A 20,748-nucleotide genomic window follows, 5' to 3' on the forward strand; every position below is an offset into this window, starting at 1 on the left:
GCTGGTGCCATGGCCTTAGCGTGGTCACTCGACTGCGGCAGGGGAAGGGGTGCGGGGAATTGTGGGTCAAATGGGAATTCTTACCTATGGGGAAGGTGCCCGTCTTGCTGTCGGTGTTGGTCCGGCTGTGGGTGCTGGTGCTGGTCTGGCCATCAGCCCCAAGGGCTGGGGGCACCTTGCTCCTGCAGCAGGGAGGAGGCATGGGGGTGATGGGGACCCCAGGCTGTTTTTTCCCTCATCCTGCTCTCACCTACCTGCTCTGCTGCCAGCGCAAGCTGGGGACACACAGGAGCAGCCCCTCGTCCCCGTGCCGGCCCCGGCAGAGCCGGGCAGCATCTCCTCCGCGATCGACAGCACCAGCGCCGAGCTGCCTCCAGACCTGGGCATGTGCCAGGCGTTCCCCACCACCGCGGCTGCTCAGCCGGAGCACCCCTCTCCCGCCAGCAGGGCCACCACCTCCGCAGGCAGCCACAGCTCAGGTAAGGCCGGCAGGCAGCTGGCCACTGGCAAGTTCCTGCCGGCTGGGGCCACGGTGGGGTTGATCCAGCTGGGGCCACCTTGTCTCACCCTGCAGGCAGCCTGGTGCCGCAGGTGACGGCGAGAGCACTGGTCCCAGCCAGGACCAGTGGTGAGTAGGGGGGGCTTCCCAGCATGGCAGCTCTCCCCGGGGGTCCATCAACGCGAGGCAGTCCCCAGGCAGGGCCAGGGGCTGGGGTCTCCTCTGCAGGCACTGCCAGCCACCCGACCAGTGTCCCTCCTGCTCCCACCACCCACTGCTCAGCATGGGCAGCTTCTGTTCCTCTCGCCAACAGGGCATGCAGTGGATCTTGCCACGGGTGGTGGTGGTGCTGGACCACCTATAGCCACATTGTCCCCAGCTCCAGGTGTCCCCGCCATAATGGGGACAAGCAAACCACCATCAAACAGCAGCACTGCCCCCAAGCAGGCTGTGGAAGCGTCCAGAGAGGAGAGCATCCCTGGAGAACCAGTCCTGGGAACAGCTGTGCCCATGCAAGAGGGGACTGTGGCCAAGCCACCCACGGGTGCTGCCGGTGCTCTGAGAGGTTTGTCCCCAGCAGTGGCACGCGTCCCGGCTGCTCAATCAGTGCCAGGGACAAAAGCATCTTCCTCGGTCAGTGGCAAATTGACGGATGCCAATGAGTTGGTGCAGCTGGGCAATGCTGTCACTGCAGAGAGGACGCCAAGGACATCATGGACCACAGTGCCATCGCCCCCCCAGGATGAGCGCAGCACAGGGAACTCGCCCCCCAGCATCAGCAAGAGCTCTGCTGAGCCACACGCAACCACCATGCTCCTGTCCCATGAAGTCAGGATAGGGCTCGATGAGGCCACCTCACCTTCAGCCACAGCAGCCAGCATCTCTCAGGACTTGGGCAGCCCCATGAAGCTGGCAGCAGCCTCAGCCAGCCCTGCCGCTGGCCTCCCTGGGGGTCCCCCCTACGCAGCCATGGATAGAGCCAGGACGGCAGCCCCACCCTCAGCAAAGGTCACCTTTTCTTCTGCCACCATTGGCATCGGTGAAGCTACAGAGCCAGGGACACGTGCCTTATCCAACGCCGACCACAACACCCTGCAGGACTCCCCTGTGTCCCCCACTCAGCCGTCTCCATCCCTTTCACCCCAGCTCCCTGGCGGTCCTGTGCCGGGCGCAGGAGAGACACTTTCCCCCAGCTGCGGCGTGGCCCCCAGCACTGCTGGAGATGGGCTGCCTGGAGCCAGCACTGTCACCCACCCCCAGGCCACCGCACTAGTTCCAGGCACACCAGCAATGGCGATGGATGTCACTGCTGCAAAGCACATCCCCACCGCGTCATTCCCAGCTCTGGGAAGCACCAGTGCTGGGCTGCTGCCCGTCAGGAGTGACCCCAGCGCCAGAGCCACAGCAGGCATGGCTTCCCCGGAGACCAAGGCCACCCCAGTGGGGCTCAGCGTGAGGCTGTCCCCCAGTGCAGCTCCCAATGGCCCTGGTGGTCCCTCTCCAGGGCCCTTTGTGCACTCCACGGTGTCTCTGTTCCCTCAGGCCTCCTCAGCAGGCCCTGAGGCTACCACGGCAGAGGTAGCTGCCGGGGGATCCCCTCCAGCCAGACCCAGCGTGTCCACGTCCTTGTCCCTCACGGGTGCTGGTGGAGCAAAGCCAGACAGGACCCCTCGCGCTGCTGCTGCACCAACATCTTCCCTCTCTGCATATGGCATCGGGACCGGGCCAGCCGCCCATCCATCCTCCCTCGTTAGCAACACTCCAATTAGTGAAGCAGGGATGGGAACAGCATCGCTGGCCAGAGGCAATGCCGCCACAACTCTGCGGGACACTGGCGCCACACCGCCTGTGCCTGATGCATCTCCCAGCCAGCCTGGTCCCACGGTGGGCTCAGCACCCCCAGGAACTGGTGTCACCCCTGGATCCGCACCAGCCCCACAGCTCCAGACTGGGCCCCAACATGGGGCAGCTCTGGGAGCAGAGACGTGGTCACCCAGCACTGCACCAGGCATGAGCATGGCTGTGCCAGGCACCCCGCGGGTACCCAGAGCAGCCAGTGTCCCCGTGGCATTGCAAGCAGGCATCCACCCTCTCCTGGAAGGCAGTGCCACCACAGGGATGGCTCTGGGGATGTCCCCGTCCACCATCCCCCAAGACATGGCAGCAAGCATTTCCCCACCGTCCCAGGCCACCCCACCACCGGCAATGGGTGCTTCAGGTGACCCCCGCCCCGATGGCAGCACTGTGGGGCAAGCGGTGGAGACAGCGTCCCTGGAGGTGGGCATAGAGAAGAACCCAGGTGCCAGCGCAGTGGGGCCAGCTCCCAGCCACATGATCGTCACTGCTGGACCATCACCAGAGCCACCTGCCCGAGGGACTGATGCTCCTGAAACCAGGCCCCCAGTGGATCTGCCTCTCCTGGCTCCCAGGGGCGGTCGTTCGGTCCCACCAGCTGTGGCTAACCCCAGCCCAGCACTGGCCACAGCCAGCCCCCTCCCCAACGCTGCCACAGACAAGACACCCCAGCCTGTGACACCACCACCCGCCAAAAACGCAGTTGCGGAGGGAGGCAAGGGCAGGTCCCAACCAGCAGGAGATGGCAGCACCACACAGGCAAGCTCGACCCTGGCTGAAAACACAAGGGTGGGTGCTGTGACAGGTATCCCCCACAGCGGTGACGCTGCCCAGGGGACAGCCCCACCGGTGTCACCCCCTGTCAAAGCCAGCATCGCTCCTCAGCCAAAAGTGGCTGCATTGGACCACAGCTACCGCACCACTGAACCCACCACGGACACGGACACAGGCATGGACTTGGACATGGACGTGGCTTCTCCCACCACAGGGAATGGGGCTGGGGTGGCTGAGCCACGCACCGGTGATGCCACCCCATCAGCACACTCTGCCCCAAGCAGCAAAAGCCCTACGGCAGTGGCCATTGTGGGCATGGTGTCACCCACAGCTCTGGAGACAGCCATAACACCTTCCCCTGGCTTCGCTCACAGCACTGCTGAGACAGATGTCAGTGTGTCCCCTCCTGTCCCCAGGAACACCCATCTGGTGGTGGTTGCACACTCCGTCAACCCCAGCATCGCTGGCCCAACAGTGGGAGTGGGTGATGCTAGTCTCAATAGGGTCACAACACCCCTCTCTGCTGTCCCCAGGAGTGCCTCTGCTCCACTTAGCTCCCATGTCACCCTGAGGCCATCGTCTGAGGCCACTGATAGCACCCACGCCTCACCCTTGGGGGGTCTCAGCCTGGTCACTGAGGACGAGCCCATGGCTGGAGTCTTCTCGCTGGCTGTTGGCCAGACACATGCATGGGAGACTACAGCCGCATCCCAGTCAGGTGCCGGGGGTACCACCGCCTGGGTGGACACCACCCTCTCTGAGAGCGGTGCTGAGGGTGCAGCACCCCCAGACAGCACCAACAGCACCCATGTGCCTGTCCCCAATGCCACTGGCACAAGCCCAGCCACCACACCAGCTGCCAGCATGTTCCCCAGCGACACCATCCCGCCAGCCGCCTCAGCCGACAGGGAGACCTACATGGTGACCAGGGCCACCGCAGCCATGCCATCTGCCACAGCAAAGGCCACCAGCACCAGCAGTGCCCTGTCCTTTGCTGTAACAGATGACAAGGCAGATGGAGGCAGGCAACCTGTCCCATCCCCAACTGAGGGTACCCCCTCAGTGGAGACAACGGCCGGGTCCTGGGGTGTCCTTGGTCCTAGCCCTGTGGTGGCAGCGCCCAGTTCACCCCTCCCCAGCCTGCATAGCCCAGCAGAGGAGCCAGTGACAGCCCCCTCGTCCCTGCTTGATGTTGGTGCGACTGAGGAGCCAGCAGCCACGCAGACTCCCCCTGAGCCGGCAACAGGCACCACTTCTCCCATGGTCATCAGCAACCGTGCCATGGGACAGGCAGCGAGCACGTCACCTCCTGGTTTTCAGACATCTCTAGGGGCACCTACCTGGGGGGAGAAAACAGCCATCACTGAAAAAAGAACCACCACCATCACAGCAGGGAGCACCACAGCCATCACTGAAGGTACCACCACGGCCATCACTTCAAGGACCACCATGGCTACTACTGCAGGTAGCACTACAGCCATCACTGCAAGGACCACCACGGCTATTACTGCAGGTAGCACCACAGCCATCACTGAAGGCACCACCACAGCCATCACTGCAAGGACCACCACGGCTATTACCACAGGGAGCACCACAGCCATCACTGAAGGCACTACCACAGCCATCGCTGAAGGCACCACCAGAGCCATCGCTGCAGGGGGCACCATGGCCATCACTGCAGGGAGCACCACAGCCATTGCTGCAGGGGGCACCATGGCCATCACTGCAGGGACTACCAGAGCCATCACTGCAGGGAGCACCACAGCCATTGCTGCAGAGAGCACAAAAGCCATCACTGCAGGCACCACCACAGCCATCGCCACAGGCAGCGCTATGGCCATCACTGCAGGGACCACCACGGCCATTGCCACAGGCAGCACTATGGCCACCACTGCAGGGAGCACCATGGCCATTACTACAGGGACCACTACGGCCATCTCCACAGGCAGCACTATGGCCACCACTGCAGGGAGCACCATGGCCATTACTACAGGGACCACTACGGCCATCTCCACAGGCAGCACCACGGCCATCAGTGCAGGGAGTACCATGGCCATTGCCGCAGGCAGCACCGTGGCTGTTGCACCCACAGCCCCAGTGAGCCCAGCCAAGGAGGCGGGAGGTCTCCCGGTCCCAGGCACCGCAGTACTGGGGAGACCACCAGCCACCACCAGCCCTGTCACAGCCCCAGCTCCTGTCTTTGCGACACAGAACGGACCGGCCACAGTACCAAGCACATCTTCCCACACCACCGCTGGCCACAGAAATCCTGCCCCTAAGCCAGAATCCACTCACGGGCTTTTCAGTAAGTAGATTTTCTTCTCCTCAAAGCAAAGAGCAGGAAGGGGTTGTCAGCCAACCAAGCACCGTGATGGCTGATGGTATGGCCTGACCTGGGGTGACTCATCTGCATTGCACGTTGGGCTGCCAGGTTCGTGGGGAAAGGTGAAATAGGACACCTGAGAGGATCCTATTCCAAATTAACAACTGGGTTAAAAACTGGGTTACAAGCTGTCAGAATGCTGGCCAAGGGGAGCGCAGGCACAGCATCCTGGCGGCAAGCAGGCGAGTTTGCCCTGGCTGAAGGAAGGATGGAGCAAACAGTCATGGTTTCTCACATTTTCAATTGATCTCCTGCCCGTGGCAGTGCCAGCAGCCTCGCTCTATCCCTTCGGCATGGAGGGAGGGGACCAAGAGTGCATCCAAAGGACGGTGGATTTTAACTCCCCCCTGTTCAAGCCAGAGATTGGGTTCCCCTTCGGGAAGTCGCTGCGGGATGCCCTCTACGTGAGTTCCCCCTCCTTGTTGAGTATGTAATGGATGTGCAGCCTCTTTGGTAGAAAAAAATCCCCATGGAAATAGAGCAGAAACTGAATTTAATCTGGATAATTTTTTTGCAATGTAAAATGGCTGGTTTCTGCTCACCCATGGAGGCTAAAAGCCATCCCAGGAGCTGCCTGGGATCACAGAATGTCAGCAAATAACAAGTTTTGCTGGTTAGTTTACAGATAACGGACAGATCATTTTCCCACCCACGGACAACTATGTCCCCTCTAACCCCAACCCACCTCCCCGGGGCTTCAGTGGCCAGGAACATTTGCCGATGGTGGCTGCCTTTTGGGATGATGCAGATTTCTCCCAGGGTGTCGGCACCACCTGGTATCAGGTAGGAGCCACCAAAGATGTTCTCCTGGGAAATCCCAGCTCCCAGCTCACCCCTTTAACCCTCTCACTTGCCAACCGGCAGGAGTACTCCACCCTCAGCTCTACCCAAGACCCCCTCGTCCATGATGTGGAAGCAAAGATTGAGAAATACCTGAAAACCCCCTACACAGCAAAATGGACCTTGAAGGTGACATGGGAGAAGGCTCCGGCGTACCCATCCCGGCGGGATGACACTCGGGTGAGCAGTGTGGGATCCAGGTGATGGAGGGGACTGTCACCAGAGACGGCCGGGGCAGGGCTGGGCAGCTGCTCTCCCACGGCTTGATGCAGGCGTTTTGGGTCTCAATGCCTCAGCCTGTGCTGCGAGGAGAGCAGGGGATGCTTTGGGGATGCTAAGGGGGTGTCTTGGCTTTCTCCAGACGAACACCTACCAGGCAGTCCTCACCACCGATGGGAACGTTTCCTTTGCCCTGCTGCTCTACCAGGACGGTGGGATGCGGTGGGACTACTCCAAGCTGGCTGCGGGCAACGTGCTGATCGGCTTCTCCAGGTGCTGTGCACGTGTGTGTCTGCGTTTTGGGACAGCAGGGATTTCTCCCAGCACTATGTTGGGACCATCGGAGATATTATCCCCAGGAGAGCCCAGCTCCCACCCCCAGAGCACCCCTATCCTGTTTTAGCCCTCTCTCCTACAAATCTCAGCAGTTCCCACCCCAACTGCTCTACGGGGAGCGGAGGAGGGTTGTGTTGGAAGGATGACCCCAAACCTCCTCTTTCCACACAGCGGCGATGGTGATGCCCAAAATAACGAGCTGACTCAACAGCCACCAGCTGTCAAGTACCGACCTGACCAGCACAGCGGTGCTGGCACCGGTATGGCACTGGGGGAGCCCCGGGGGGCGGGTGGGGATGGAAGGAGCCATGTGCTCCATGCTGGGAGCATGTCCCCAGCACACGTCCCTGTGAGGCGATGGGCAAGGCTGGCCACCGAGAGCAGAGCACAGGTGTCCTGTGTCCTGCTGTGGCTTGCCGTGGCCATGCCAGCTCTAGAGGGAGCCTGGAGACCTCGTGTGAGGTCAATGTCCAGGGACAGTTGTCCCACGGGATCCCCCTAAACACAAGGCGAGCTGTGCTGTTCTCCGGTTGCTCTCCCAGAGGTGCGCGGGCTGTGGATATACAGGCTGGACAGTCTCTCCCGGGTGAACTACAGGCTGCGGTGCCTGGCGTGGCTGGACACAGAGCCAGCGCCGGACGCCTGGAACAGCCAGCTGCCACCATGCCCCTGCTCCCAGCCCCAGGCAGAGCTGGACCCCCGCTACCGCCGGAGCAGAGGTGCCATGTGCGGCCCCCCAGGGCCAGCCACAGGGTGGGAGGATGGCAGCGGGTCCCCTCCTCCTCTGGGGGTGGCTGTGATCTCCCCCTGACAATTTCAGATCCGGCGAATGCCTCCTTGAGGATGCTGCGCACTGCATCCCCCAGCCCAGCCGGCGCTGGGGTGCGGTGTCTGTACCAAGATGGGAGCTTGCTCGAAGGCTGGCAGGAGAGGGCATGGAGCCTCCCCATCCACCCCACCGCTGGTAAGCAGGCAACGGGGCTCCCTCACCCTAAAACACCCCCAGCACCGAGAGCCCTGCAGGTGCAGCGGGGACCCCGACACCCCCCAAGCGCCCGCCCGCCTTCCTCCGCAGACAGGGAGCTGGAGGCATTCGACTGGTGCTGCCGGCACGTGGGGAAGCCCCTCTTCTGCGACAGGTTTGCTGAGAAGAGACCGAGGGTCGGCTGCGAGGGATACGTGCCGCCCACCCCTGGTGAGTCCCCAGGGCTCTGCCTCCTCTGTGCCAGGGTGCTGCGTGGGTGGCACGGCCGTACGCAGACCCATGCATGAACCACGCTTCTCAGCATCTTGGTGGGGACTGACGAGTCCAGCTCAGCACCGGGGTCTGCTCTCCTCCATGCAATGAAACCAGCATTTGCTTTTCTTCCTCCCCCCAAAACGGCTCCATCGCCTTTGGACCCCAGCTGGCGCCTTCGGGGACCCCCACATCACCACCCTGGATGGACTCACCTACACCTTCAATGGGCTCGGGGACTTTGTCCTGCTGCTGGCCAGTGGTGCCCAGACCAGCTTCGTACTGCATGGGCGCACAGCCCAGACTGGCACGGCCCAGGCCACCAACTTCGTGGCCTTCGCTGCCCAGTACATCTCTGCCACCACCACAACAGTGAGTAGGAGTGACCTGGGTATCTTTGAGCCTCTAATGGGAGACAACCCTCTGGTATGTTGGGCATCGGCTCTGGATCACCTACAAGTGGCTGGGATCCAAGGAGCATCCCCTCTCCTCTTCCTGCTACCTCCCACGATCCCAGCAAAATGCTAAGAGCAGTGGGTTGGACTAAGACTAATGAGACGCAGCTCTTGCAAGCTGGCCAGCAAGAGCCTGGAGCTCTGCAGAAACTCAGTCTGCTCCACCCTCTTCATTGCACACCCTTTGCCTTGACCATCAGTCTCCTCTGGACACTTTAGCACAAGCACGTACTCTTCCTTGCTTTGCAGAATTGCTCCCCACACTTGTCTCAGTAAGCAAAATCTGGTTGTCACCAGAAGTAGCTGCTGAGCAGCCTGAGGAACCTGGAGCCCACCGGCATAGCTCTCCACACTGCCACAGTGGTGGCCTGTGCATGCCCCGTGCCAGCAGTGATGGGGGGCAGCTTGCTGTCCTCTCTGTGCAACCATCAAAGCTGCTTTATCGTGTGTTTGCTGGGGTGAAGAGCACACCAACAGAGCCCCCAGGGCTGAGCCTCGCTGCTGGGGCTGGAGGAAGACAGGGTTTACCTCGAGTGTCCCCAGCATGGGGGGGATGTCAGGAAGGGACAAACAGAGGGGCTGACTTGGACATCCATTGTGATTTGCAGGTTGAGTGGACCTTGGGGAGCCAGGGTGAAATCCAAGTCCTCCTGAACAAGGAAACCATCCAGTTTTCCTATTCCCAAGGTGAGCAGGATGTGCTGTTAAATGTATCTGGGGGGGATGATAAGGGGTGTCCCCCATCCCTGCCCAGCGTGAAGGCAGCCACCCTGAGGTCCATCCAACAGCTCCCACGTGCACCCGGTCTCTGACTTGGCTGGGGTGGATGGGGAGCGCTCCCCTCCCCGAATCCAGGGGCATCAGTTCAGACCCCAGCCTTGCGTGGACTCTCCCTCTGCAGACATGGGTGCCGAGGTGTACTACAGCCCCGGTGTCTTGCTGGTCAATGCCTCCTCTGTCACGGCCGTCTTTGATGGGGCCATCGCCATCTCAATCTCGGCCGCCTCCAGGATCCTCAGTGTGGTCTGCAGCCTGCCTGATCAGTACCGCAACAGCACCAAGGGCCTCCTGGGTGAGGACTTCTGGCATCATACAAAGCCCCCTTCCCACCCTAAAGCAGGCTGGAAAACACTGAGGGAACATGCTTGTGAGGGCAGGGACCCCTGGGGCTAAACTAAACACTGGCCAGCACCGGAGTGGAGGTCAACCCCGGCATGGGGGACTCCAGTCTTCTGGTGATGCTCCACCAGGTGTGTGGGACCACGATCCTGCAAACGACTTCCAGATGCCAAACGGTACCAGCATCCCTGTGAACAGCAGCGAGGAGGAGATCTTCAGCTACGGGATGACCTGTGAGTCTAGGCTCTGGATCCACCTTGATGATCCCCCTGTTTCTGCACCTTCTGGCCAGGCTTTGGCTGGAGACATTTAGACACTTGCCTGAGCAAAAGTGATGCTAGTGAAGCCCTTTGGCCTCTTTGCTCTTCTTGTGAAAATGAGCCCTAAAATATAACAAACCTTAAAAAACCAAGGCCATACCCATGTGTGCTCTCTTGCAGGGGCTGTTGGAGAGCACGGCCTGTTTGCTCAGCCTCTGGACTCACCGGTAATGAACTTCACACCCATCTTCTTGTCTCGGCTGCGGCAGGAGAATGAAAGTGAGTACCAGCTGGCAGCCTCGCAGTGCCACGGCAGCAAGGAGTGCATCTACGATTCACTGAGCACAGGGGACATGGCCCTGGGTCTGGCCACCCAGAGCCTCGCAGCTGACTTCCAGCAGAAGAAGACAGTACTCAGTAAGTGGAGCAGATCCTCACCTCCAAGAGGGCATGGCTTGGGTACCTGGGCAGTGCCCTGCTCCCTCCCTGGGCTCTCTTGTGCCACGTGAGGCAGGAGAGAAGTCACCAAGATCTTGGAGCTGCTTTGCCCAGCTGACTGGTCTCCAAGCCTAGGAGATGCCACCAGCAGAGTAGTTGCCACCAAGGCCTCTGAGTTGCATTGCCCGGCTGGCTGGTCTCCAAGCCTGGGAGATGCCACCATGCTGTGCAACACGAGGGCCTTGATGGTAGGCGGTCATGGCAGCATCTGCCTGGGGTCCCATCCTCACCAGGAGGGACTCAGAGCCCCACGTGTGCCAAGGTCGCATAGGAAAAAAAAAACAGCTGCGTGCTGGGTTGCTCTTTCCTCAGACGCCTTCCCTCCTGTTATCACCGGTGATGAGTCGCTCACAGCCTTCAGGACAGAACGGGTCAGCAGGCAGTACCATGCCACTGGGGTGGGCGCACGCTTTGTCCCCCACCTCTCACCAGAGCTCAACATAACAGGTAAAAAAGGGGAGATGGGGCAGCTGGGACGGAGTCAGGGGACACCGGCCACCCAGCCCACCTCTGCCACCTCCTCTAACTCCCACCTCCCCCCGTGACAGAGAGCGGCACCCTGACGTGGGACCCCCGTGGGACGGCCCCGCTCACCATCAGCCTGGAGGCTGTCGGGTCCAACAACGTCTCTGCCCTCCTCCAGCTCCGCTTCACCCTTTGCAACTGCAGCAGGAGCCAGGAGTGCGACTACAGCAACACCGTCATCCTCAGGGCGTCCTCTCTGCAGGTAGCGTGCCGGAAAGCTCCTCTGGTGCCACACCATGACTATCCCCATGCCAGCCACACTCTGTCTAACCATTCTCCGCATGTCCCCTAAGCCAGTGTCACTGTCCCCTTCCCAGCTGGCAGCCTGCAGGTGCGAGGGCGGCTACTCGGGTTCCTTCTGCCAGGACCCTCCAGACCCCTGTGCCCAGGGATGCTTCCCCGGCGTGGGCTGTGACTCCCAGACCAGCTGTGGCCCCTGCCCAGCTGGCCTGACTGGCGACGGGCGGCACTGCTCAGGTGACAAGGGCTCGCCATGGCCACCAGGAACCTGGGGTGCCCGCGGGACCCCGGTGGAGGTGTTTCTCCTGGTACCATGCTGCATTGCCTCGGCAGATATCGACGAGTGCACGCAGGGGACGGCGTGCCCAGGGAATGCCACCTGCATCAACACGGTGGGCAGCTACGCCTGCTCCTGCCCGACCGGCGAGGAGGGTGAGTACGGGCATCCTGGCGGGCATGGTCCTCATTCCCATCACCCCCAGACCTTGGTGGAACCATGGGACCCAAACTGGCCAGAGAGGAGAGGAGGGAGAGCTGGCTGAGCTCTGTACCCAAGCCCTTGCTGTCCTTAACAGAAGGGACCAGAGCCCAGCCGCTCCTCGTGCTGCCAGGCTGCAGATCTCACTAATCTGCTGGGAAGGGAAACTTTTCCCATGCAATTTTTCTCTTAGAAAAAAACCAACGCAATCTTATCCCATCAAAGTTCAAATGCACAGGTGGAGGCTGGGGGGGGCCAAAACCAAATCCTGCTGTCGGATGGTTGTGGTGGGGTGGGGGTGATGGGTTTTTGCTCCTGTTCTAATGCAGCAGGCTGGGATTTCACAAGGGCAAAAGGCTCCAGCTGGGCTTTTTCTTGAGGATCTGAATTTATACTAAAAATCCTAATGCATAAAAAAAACCCCAAAACTCGGAAGAAAGAGGAGCTGAGGATGGGTCAGTGCACTGGGGCTTGTGCCTCCACCTGACCCGGGCTCCCCGTCCCGCAGGCGAGCGGCCAGGCTGCGGCTCAGCCTGTGGCTCCCACTCCTGCCCTGAGGGCTACTGTGGCAACTGGGGTCGCTGCCGCCTGCACCCCATCACCTGCACCCCCTCCTGCACCTGCCCCCCGGCTTTCACCGACCAGCGGTGCCTGGTGGCGGGGGGGGATTTTCGGCCGCTGCCCAGCACAGGTGAGTGCCGGTGCCTGGTGACCCCCAACCCCGCTCACCCCAGTCCTGGGATGCCAGAGCCACCCCTGTGGCTTCCCCCCATCCCCGCAGATCTCCCCCGGAGAAGCGTCCGTCTGCGGGTCAGGACATTGCAAAACGCCACTGACGGCGAAGTCAACAGCACCGTACGTCGCCGGAGGGGATGGGGTCAGGGAAGAGGATCCATTGGCACACTGGACAACATGGCAGCTTGGGGTCCATGCCTCCCTGCACCCCCCCTCTCCCGTGGGATCCCTGGTGATCCAGCAGATCCGCAGTGCCAGAGGGAGGCAGTGCCAGCCGTGTGATGCCGGCTGTGGCCGTGGCCATGGGCCAGGTCCCCGACACATGAACGAAAGGCCAGAGCAGCCCCTGGGGCTCGGCCACGGTGCCTGCGTTGTCCTTCAGCCTCCCCCTGCACTGGTGCTGTCCTGCCCTCCCCTAACACCCTCCCGCTCCCCCCGCCACAGGTCTCGGCCATCCTGGGCTCCCTGGAGGTAAAGGCTTTCCAGAGCAACACCAACATCACCCAGACGTGAGTCGGATGTGGGATGGCCCCTTGCTCACGCCAGAGAGCCGGCGGGCAGGGCTGGGCATGGGGCCACAGGGTTTGGGATACAAGGGCATTTTTCCCCACCCCGGTGCATATTTTTCCACACAATGGCACCTTCCATCTCCTGCTTCATCCCTTCTTTACAACCCCCCAAATGGGGAAACTGAGGCAGGCGAGGCTTCGTCACTCTGAGATGCAACAGCAGCTCCACCAGCAGCTCCATCCTTTCCCTGCAGGACAGACAGCGATGGTTTCACCTTCACGGTGGTGTCCGAGTTTGCCTACAGCAGCCGTGGCATCGTCATCCAGTTCCTGAACGAGGAGCTGCTGGGGGCCATCACTATCGCCTTCAATGGGCGGCGGGGGCGGCGGGAGGCGAGTGCACCCCTCCGCTTCCAGCGCCTGCACCGGGACAATGTCACTGACCTGGTGAAACGTGAGTTGCTCCCGGCACTGAGCTGGGGAGCCCGGGAGGAGCACCCCACTATCCCCATTGTCCCCATCACCCTGTGTGCCGTGGGGTTCGGGTACCACTTGTCGGGGAGGTGGGCGGGCAGGAGTCCCCATCCCAGGCATGGAACCAGCTCAGGGAGACCTGAGGAAGCATCAAGGGCTGACGCTGCCGCGTGGCCGAACCCATGTAATCCCTCACCAGTGACCGTGGCTGAGCTGAGGAGCTATTTCCCTTGTGGTCTGTATGGCTACAAAGGCTACCGGCTCCACTACGGAGGGACCATCGGTTTCATCTGCATGTCCCCTTGCAAGATGGGCTACTGCCAGCATGGTGGCCAATGCCAGCACCTGCCAGAGGGGCCTATGTGCAGGTAGTTGTGGCTTTGGGGACAAACAAGGCAACTGGTCACGGCCACATCTCCCCATGGCATGACCGCTCCTCCTTTCCCTTCCACAGCTGCCTCCCCTTCTCCATCTTCTCCCCTGGCGGCGCCCGGTGTGAACAACTGGCCATCAGCCTCGCCGCCTTCCTCGGCATCTTGCTGGGAGCCCTGGCTCTGCTCTGCCTCCTGTTCGCCACCGCCTGCCTGGCTGCGCACCTCTGCCGCCGGCACTGGCACCGGGGGTGAGCTGTGGGCTGGACCTGCACAGGGGTGGGCGCTGAGGGTGCGGCAGGGAATGGAGGGTGGGTGCCAGGAAGAGCTTTGCCAGCCTGAAAAACTGGTGGAAAATCCATCTCTGGAAGGTCCACCACTAGTGGGACCTGTCTTGCCCAGGCAGGGGGAGCCTGCCCTGGGGGCCTGGGGAAGGGGCTGAGCCCAGTGGTCTTTTAGCATCTTCCAGCCCCGTTCCCAGTCATCTGCTGCTCAGGGGTGTGGTAAGGTCAATGGGTTGAACATTACTTTCTCTTTTCCCCCATGTCAGGGAATATTTGCATTTCTTCCTCATCTCACCCAGGGCTTAGTTACAGATGGGCTTTCTATTTATTTTTAATTTGAATACCACCCAAATGGTTTCCACTGCAATTCACATTGCTCTGGAAAGAGTTGATCTGTAGCAAGAAAAAGGTGGTTGCGGGCTTGGACCTTGCTCTTCCGTAGAGCAGGCAGTTAGCAGGGTGGAAGCACCAGCATCGCTTTCCCTTCTCCCCAGCCCTTGGTCCTGGCATGGCATCCATGCCTGGAGGAAGCTCAGCCCCCCCAGGCCCTCCATGCTGGTCAGGGCTGGGTCCTGCCCCTGCTGCCAGCTCCAAGCTCTCCGGGAAGGACCTCCGTTCGTTTGCACTTGTGGCAAGGCGAGAAATTGTGTGTGTGCAGCAACTGGGGCTTCTCCTCCTCTCGTAGCCTCATCTTGCCCCCACACTCAGTCACTGCTCCCCACTCCCGCCCGATCCAGGCGCCAGGACCAGGCAGGGGCTCTCCCAGCCCCCCCTGACATGTCATCCTCTTTCTGTTCCTCTCCTCTTAGGGCCAAGGAGAACTTCTGGAGGCCACGGCCCTTCTCCTGTGAGTACATCCCTGCGAAAACCCCCACCCTAGTTCTGCTTCACCCTGGTCGTCCTCAAGCTGTGCTCATCTTCCCTGCTCCAGCTCTGATGACGGCAGGAGAGCGGACAGAGACCCCTTGCTCCCGCTCCCTGGGAAGGCACTGGGAACTGCAGCTCCAGGCCATCGACCCCTCAGTCCAGGTCTGCCCGAGGGTTATCGTCCCCATGGGGGGGGTCAGGGTGGGGGACTGCGGGCTGGGGACTGATGTCCTGTCCCCGTGCCTCAAAGATGCTCGGGAGCCATGCCTCGTCCCGGAGCATCGCTGATGCTTTGGCTGGTGCTGGGGTCCGAACTCGTTGTGAAGAGCGGAGCCCATGCAACGCCGACAGCACGGCATGGCCTGTTCCTCCTTTATAGATAAGGATCCAGAGACCCCACGTCAGGCCTCTGAGCCAGCCCCCCGAGCAGCCCTAGCCTGCCACCACTCCCGTCCCGGCACCCCCAGCTCACGGAGGAGCCGGCCGCTGCTGCTGGTCCCACCGCCCGCTCTCGGGGTCTCCGGCATCGGCGCCTGCGTGGAGACAGGGGACAGGAACCTGCCTTTTGCAGGCTGGTCTTTGTGGGAGGATTCACCCTGGAGGAGGTGATTTTTTGAATGAAAAATATTGGGTGGCCAAAGCAAGAGGATTTCACCTTCCCCTGAAGACCTGCAGAGGCAACCGGAATAGTCCTTGAGCATGTCTGCACTGGGGCATGCTCTAGTGCAACATAACAGGGCCCAGCAGAGCCACTGAGAGCAGAGTCAGGTGGGGCAAAGCATCTATTGTAACCCATTAGGAACAAAATAGAATAAACCAAAGATGATGGCATGATGCTGAGTAAGTTGCCTGCACCCCATGTTGCCCCCACGCCAGCCCTGCTTCCCTGTCGCCAAGCTTTCCGCTGGTCTCATCCACAGGGCCAAAGAGAAGACGGATGTAGCTTTTTTTCGTGGCTCCATCCCCTCATTCCCCCTGTGAAGCTGCAACTCTCCCCCTCACTGCTGTCCCCAGGCATCGCTCGGATCACGCAGGTCGGGCTGTGATCCCCACAAACACCCTGCAGCCCCTCGCCCCTGCTGAGGGAAGATGCTGTGCCCCAGGAGGGCGTATCAGACCCCGGCAGACCCCAGCTCCAGCCCCACTTTCCTTGAGCCCGGTTCGGCCGCAGCCTGGACACCCACAGCACCAGCTCGGAGGGCAGAAGCATCCTTGCAATCCTGCTGCTCCAAGCTTGCCCCCACCACCACCCCCCACCCCGGTTCAGCCGAGGACGTGGCTGCTGCAGGCTCAGTGATGCTCAGACCCCTCAGAGGCTTTATTGAACAAACAAGATTTGACAAGGATTTTTTTTTTCCCTTTTTTTAAGAAAGGCAGACGCTCTCTATATGCACAAAAAAAAATTATTTTTCTCCCAAGGTTTCTGATCAGGGGGTTGCATTTTGCCCGTGCACACCCAGCAGAGGTGTCAAGCTGACTCTGGCTTGGTCCGGAGAATCGCCCCTTCTCCTGGGCACTGGGCACAGCAAGACAGGACTGGCTCACGGCGCGAGCCTGGCACACCATGGCATTCGCGGGCTTGGCCACAGCCAGTCCCTGCGAGGTGTAAAAAGCCTTTCCCTGGGTGCCAGGGGTTCACACAGGGTGCAGGGTGGGAGGCAACATCGGGATGTAGGGAGGACAAGGGGTGGTGTGTGCAGTGGGGGGGACATGCCCACCTCCCTGCCAGTGAGGAGGTGCCCACAGGCACCTGCTCAGCTGCGGCTGGGGAAGGGCGACTGAAGCAACGGGCTCCTTGGGATAAGTCCGGATTAGGCAACCGCAGGCAGTGGCCGAGTGAGCTGCCCTGCGTGGTGGGCAGGGGTGATGGGTGCTGGGGGAAGCGGCAGGGTACAGGGGATGAGCAGGAGCAAAGGACTCAGAGGATCAGCTGTGGCCCAGACCGTGCTGCAGGGGTGCAGCCCCCCGGGTTACTTGTCCTCTTCGTCTGCAAAGAAGAAGAAATGAGAATTCCCCGGCCACCTCCTCCCTGAGGGCTTGGGGCGAGCTGGGAGCCCCGGGGGAGTTTCCATGTGAGGGGACAGGGAGAGAGGGAAGTGGTCAGCAGAGAGGAGACCCCCAATCCCGCTCACCTCTCTGCTCCTCAGAGTCGCCCTCCACCTCCTCCGAGGAATCTGCTGGAGATTGCAAGAAAGCCCCATATCAGTTTACACCAATAACTACATTAGCTGTGGTCCTCCTCCCCTCCCGGTGCTGCCACCCCCAGACTACGCTGGTGCTTATGTGCTAAGGGAGATGCCCCCCACAAGCCCGCACAGCCCAGGGCACAGACCAACCTGCACGTGGGCACCCCAAAACCCATCCCTCGTCTGCCTGGGGCTCTTGCTGTCTTCACCACAGGGTGGGATGTTTTCCCCCAACCCTGGGCACCAAGACAGCATCACCCCGGCACACAGGGCCTGCAAACCCACCCATGACGGGTGACTGGTATCCATCACAGCCAATCTTCGGTCTCTTCTCGCTGTAGCGGGCGCAGGTGCTGGCGCTGCCCGCCTGGTTACAGCACCAGTCGTATAGCTTCAGCTCCTGGTCTGGAGGTAAAAAAGAGAGTAAGGGGCTGAAGGGGAGCGGAGAGAGAGAGATGGGCAGGCAGGGCGCTCGCCTCGGCTTTTGGCCGGTCCACGCTCCCTCCGAGGGCAACAGGATGTCAGGAGACGTGTTGGCATGGAGATGAAAATGATTTACAGGCTACAGTGATGCAAGCCTCAGCCCAGGGATGCCAGGGCTGGCTGTGCTTACCTCGGTAGGGGGACGCCTGCCTGGAGGACCTCCAGTACCTCTCCTGCCGCCCCTCAATGAGCTGGTTCTGCCTGTCGTACAGGCAGCGGACACCGGCGCCGTGCTTGTTGGGGGAGGCAGAATGCAGCATGGAGACACGGGCAGCCCACCAGCCTGAAACAGGGTGGCAGTGAGTTTTGGCACAGCTCTCCCCAGCCAGCATCCCTGCCCCGGGGCAAGGAGCAGGGCTGGGGCTGGCTCCTTGTTATCCATCGCTCCCACCACATCACCCATGGTGCTATGGGGGTTTGAAGGGACTAAGGGAGACCATCCAAGTGGTCCTGCAGGATGAGACCCTGGTGCTGGGAAGGGTCTATTGCTGCGGTCCCCATGCAGCTTAGACCTGGTCCAGCCAGTCTAACAAGACAAAGACAGGTCATCCCTCATTCCTCCTCATTTTCCCTGCCCCTGCTGACAGCTTGGGGAGGAGGAGCATGGGGAAGCGGTGTGTCCACTTGCCTCCGCGGCTGTTCTTGAAGCGCGGGTCCTGCTGGCCTTGCTGCAGGGAGCAGGGGCAGGCGGGCAGGCCCTGGCTCCATGCCCCTGGGTCCTGCTGCCGCCCTGTCCACGCCAGGCACTTCAGCCGGTAATTGACACTCACGAGGTTCTCCAGCTTGTAAATCCACATCCCACGGAGGTCTGAGCGGGGAGAGAAACGAAGAGCTGTCACCTCTGGCCAAGGGGACCGCAGGGGACATGTTGGTTTGAGGAAAGAGCTGAGTGATGCTGATGTTGGAAGCGAAGCTGGCGTTGACCCCCAGCTGTGGGTCCCCATGCTTAATAGCAACCCAACAGCAGGGAAATAGGGGGAGGGGCTCTTGCGAAAGAAGAAAGCCTTGGGACAGAGCCGTTGCAACAAAAATGGTCCATGGACCCATCAAGGACGTTTCAGCCTCAGGGCTGGTACCCAGGGGAAGCATTTTATGTGCTTGGGGGGAGAGCCTGGCCTCGGTGAATTCATTGAGAGCCTTGCTATAGTGGCAGGCTGAATTTCATCCCCTAGGAACGTCCCCCTCCCCGCATAGCTCTTCCCTGACCCCCTGAGGGGCAGCATGAACCCACCCTGGCTGGTTCTACCTGTGTTGTAGCCCCTGAACTGGTCAGGGCGGTATTTAGCGGCTGGAGGTCTTCGAGTCAGGTCATCATTGCGGTAAAAGCCATCCCCACTGCGTGCAGAGGAAAGGGGAAAAATCAGGGGTTGCTCTTCCCGGGTGGGGTTATCCCAGCCCTAGCCCCAGCCTGTCCTTCAGCTGCCCTGATCCTGAGCCGGTGGGACCCTACAGCACCCAAATCGCAGCGCCGGGGACAGGAGAGCAAAGGCAGCAGCTCCCCCAGCCCACTGCCTCCTCCCTACAGGGTGCAGTTAGTTTTGGGTGCTACAAATGCTCCTGCTGCCTCATGAGCTGAACCCCGCAGACATCTCAAGACCCCCCGTGAGCAGCTTCCATGGTTTCCAGCATTGTGCAGGGCGATACAGAGAGGAAACCCACAAGCAGTCGTGCACAGGCAAGCATACACACATGCCTGTGCCGCCCGCGCTTCCCGTCCCGGCCACCTTTTCCTTACCCAGCTGCAGCAAGCAGCTAATGAGCAAACCCTGGAGACGGCGTGCACGGGATGAGATGTAATGCGAGGAGGCAGGAAGCTACCGCTCCGGCCAAGTGGCGGAAATCCCTTCCCTCGACTGGTGCAAAGTTCAGCAAACATCCCCTATTCCCCACTCCTTCCACCCAAACCACCGGGATGCCGCTGGCCCCAGGACCCCAGAGGGTTGAGTGGATCTTACAACAAGCACAGCCCGGCGAGTGAGCGTGCTGCAGCATGATGCCACCGACGGGGCAAATTTGGTTGAGAGACCCCCACGTGTTAGGCTATATGGGTGTGCAGACCCCATGTGGGCTGCCCTCATCCTTGCAGGACACTTCATGGGACACGGGGGGAAGGATTAAATCAGCCGGAGCCAGGGGTGGGACACAGCCCCTGTGCTCGGAGGAGGCAGGGGTGGGACGCTGAGCCTGCTGTACCTGGTGTAGCCGATGAGCACATTGGTGGCAGGGAGCCTGGTGTAGTCCCATTGCATGCCTCCCTCCTGGTACAGCATCAGGACGTAGGACCTGAAACCGTCGGTGGTCAGGATGGCCTGATATGTGTTCGTCTGGGGAGAAGCGTTGCAGACAGGTAAGAAAGCGAGCAAAGCTGTCGGGTTTAAACTTAGGGGTGGTGGGCAAGTGCTCACTAGGGAGCAGGGGGACTGACGTCCTAATGTGCAGGACAAACGCAGGCTGGGACGGTTCTCATTTTGCATGGAAAACATGATGGTTTTAATTTGATGCTCTTCCATGAGAAGCCTCAAATTCACCCAATTTTATGCTCCTGAAGAACTGTGTTTCTGGTGCACAGTAAACTCCCACCACATGAAAGAGAAAGATTTTATGGAGCAGGGAGAGTTCAACTAAAGATGTTCCCCCAGAAAACTGAAGACCACCAAAACATGGGCACAGCCCAGTTCTTTTTGGCAAAAGTCTTCAAGACTGATCTTTTTCACAGAACTGGTACTTATTTTCAGGCACAGACAAGGTGACCGCCCGTGGGCCTTGGGGTTTTCTTTACAACTCAACACGCCCTTCAGCTCCATCTTCCCCTTACCCTCCGTGTGTCAGTCCGTGCTGCATAGGCTGGTGCCTTCTCCCAGGTGATCTTCAGGGTCCAGGCTGCGGAGTAGGAGGACCTCAGGTACCGCCGAATCTTCGCTTCCACATCACGGATGAATGGAGGCTTGGCCGTGTTGAGGGTGTAGAACTCCTGAGAATTGAGTACATCCACATCTGTGTTAGCTCCCAGTATGGCAAAGACAGGTTTAGATTGGGGTCATGCATGGAGCACTGCGACTAAGGGTCTGGATGAGGTTTGGATGGCTCAAGAAGTGACCAACAGCTGACCAACAGCTCTTAGA

At 60.6% G+C, this 20,748-nt stretch overlaps 1 protein-coding gene across 1 annotated transcript; it reads left to right on the plus strand.

Moving 5' to 3' along the window:
- Window positions 1-5,394: 5,394 nt before the first annotated feature.
- On the plus strand, window positions 5,395-16,003 carry MUC4 (mucin 4, cell surface associated). Its single transcript, XM_074593035.1, has 26 exons — window positions 5,395-5,432; window positions 5,775-5,914; window positions 6,129-6,293; window positions 6,375-6,514; window positions 6,690-6,842; window positions 7,077-7,165; window positions 7,448-7,624; window positions 7,726-7,869; window positions 7,981-8,100; window positions 8,312-8,568; window positions 9,206-9,284; window positions 9,499-9,669; window positions 9,848-9,949; window positions 10,157-10,393; window positions 10,787-10,921; window positions 11,023-11,201; window positions 11,317-11,476; window positions 11,573-11,671; window positions 12,226-12,408; window positions 12,499-12,572; window positions 12,897-12,961; window positions 13,216-13,415; window positions 13,635-13,803; window positions 13,890-14,057; window positions 14,900-14,937; window positions 15,972-16,003. Coding segments are annotated over exons 1-26 (3,477 nt in total). The 5' UTR covers window positions 5,395-5,431.
- The last annotated feature ends 4,745 nt before the right edge of the window (window positions 16,004-20,748 follow it).

The sequence above is a fragment of the Larus michahellis genome, chromosome 6, assembly GCF_964199755.1.
Source record: "Larus michahellis chromosome 6, bLarMic1.1, whole genome shotgun sequence".
NCBI lineage: Eukaryota > Metazoa > Chordata > Aves > Charadriiformes > Laridae > Larus > Larus michahellis.

What these genes read in the sequence shown, in the direction of transcription:
- MUC4 (XM_074593035.1), top strand. An exon ending in CAGCACCAAGGGCCTCCTGG is followed by an intron (nt 9,670 to 9,847) that starts GTGAGGACTTCT and finishes ATGCTCCACCAG; the next exon opens with GTGTGTGGGACCACGATCCT. An exon ending in TGTCACTGACCTGGTGAAAC is followed by an intron (nt 13,416 to 13,634) that starts GTGAGTTGCTCC and finishes ATCCCTCACCAG; the next exon opens with TGACCGTGGCTGAGCTGAGG.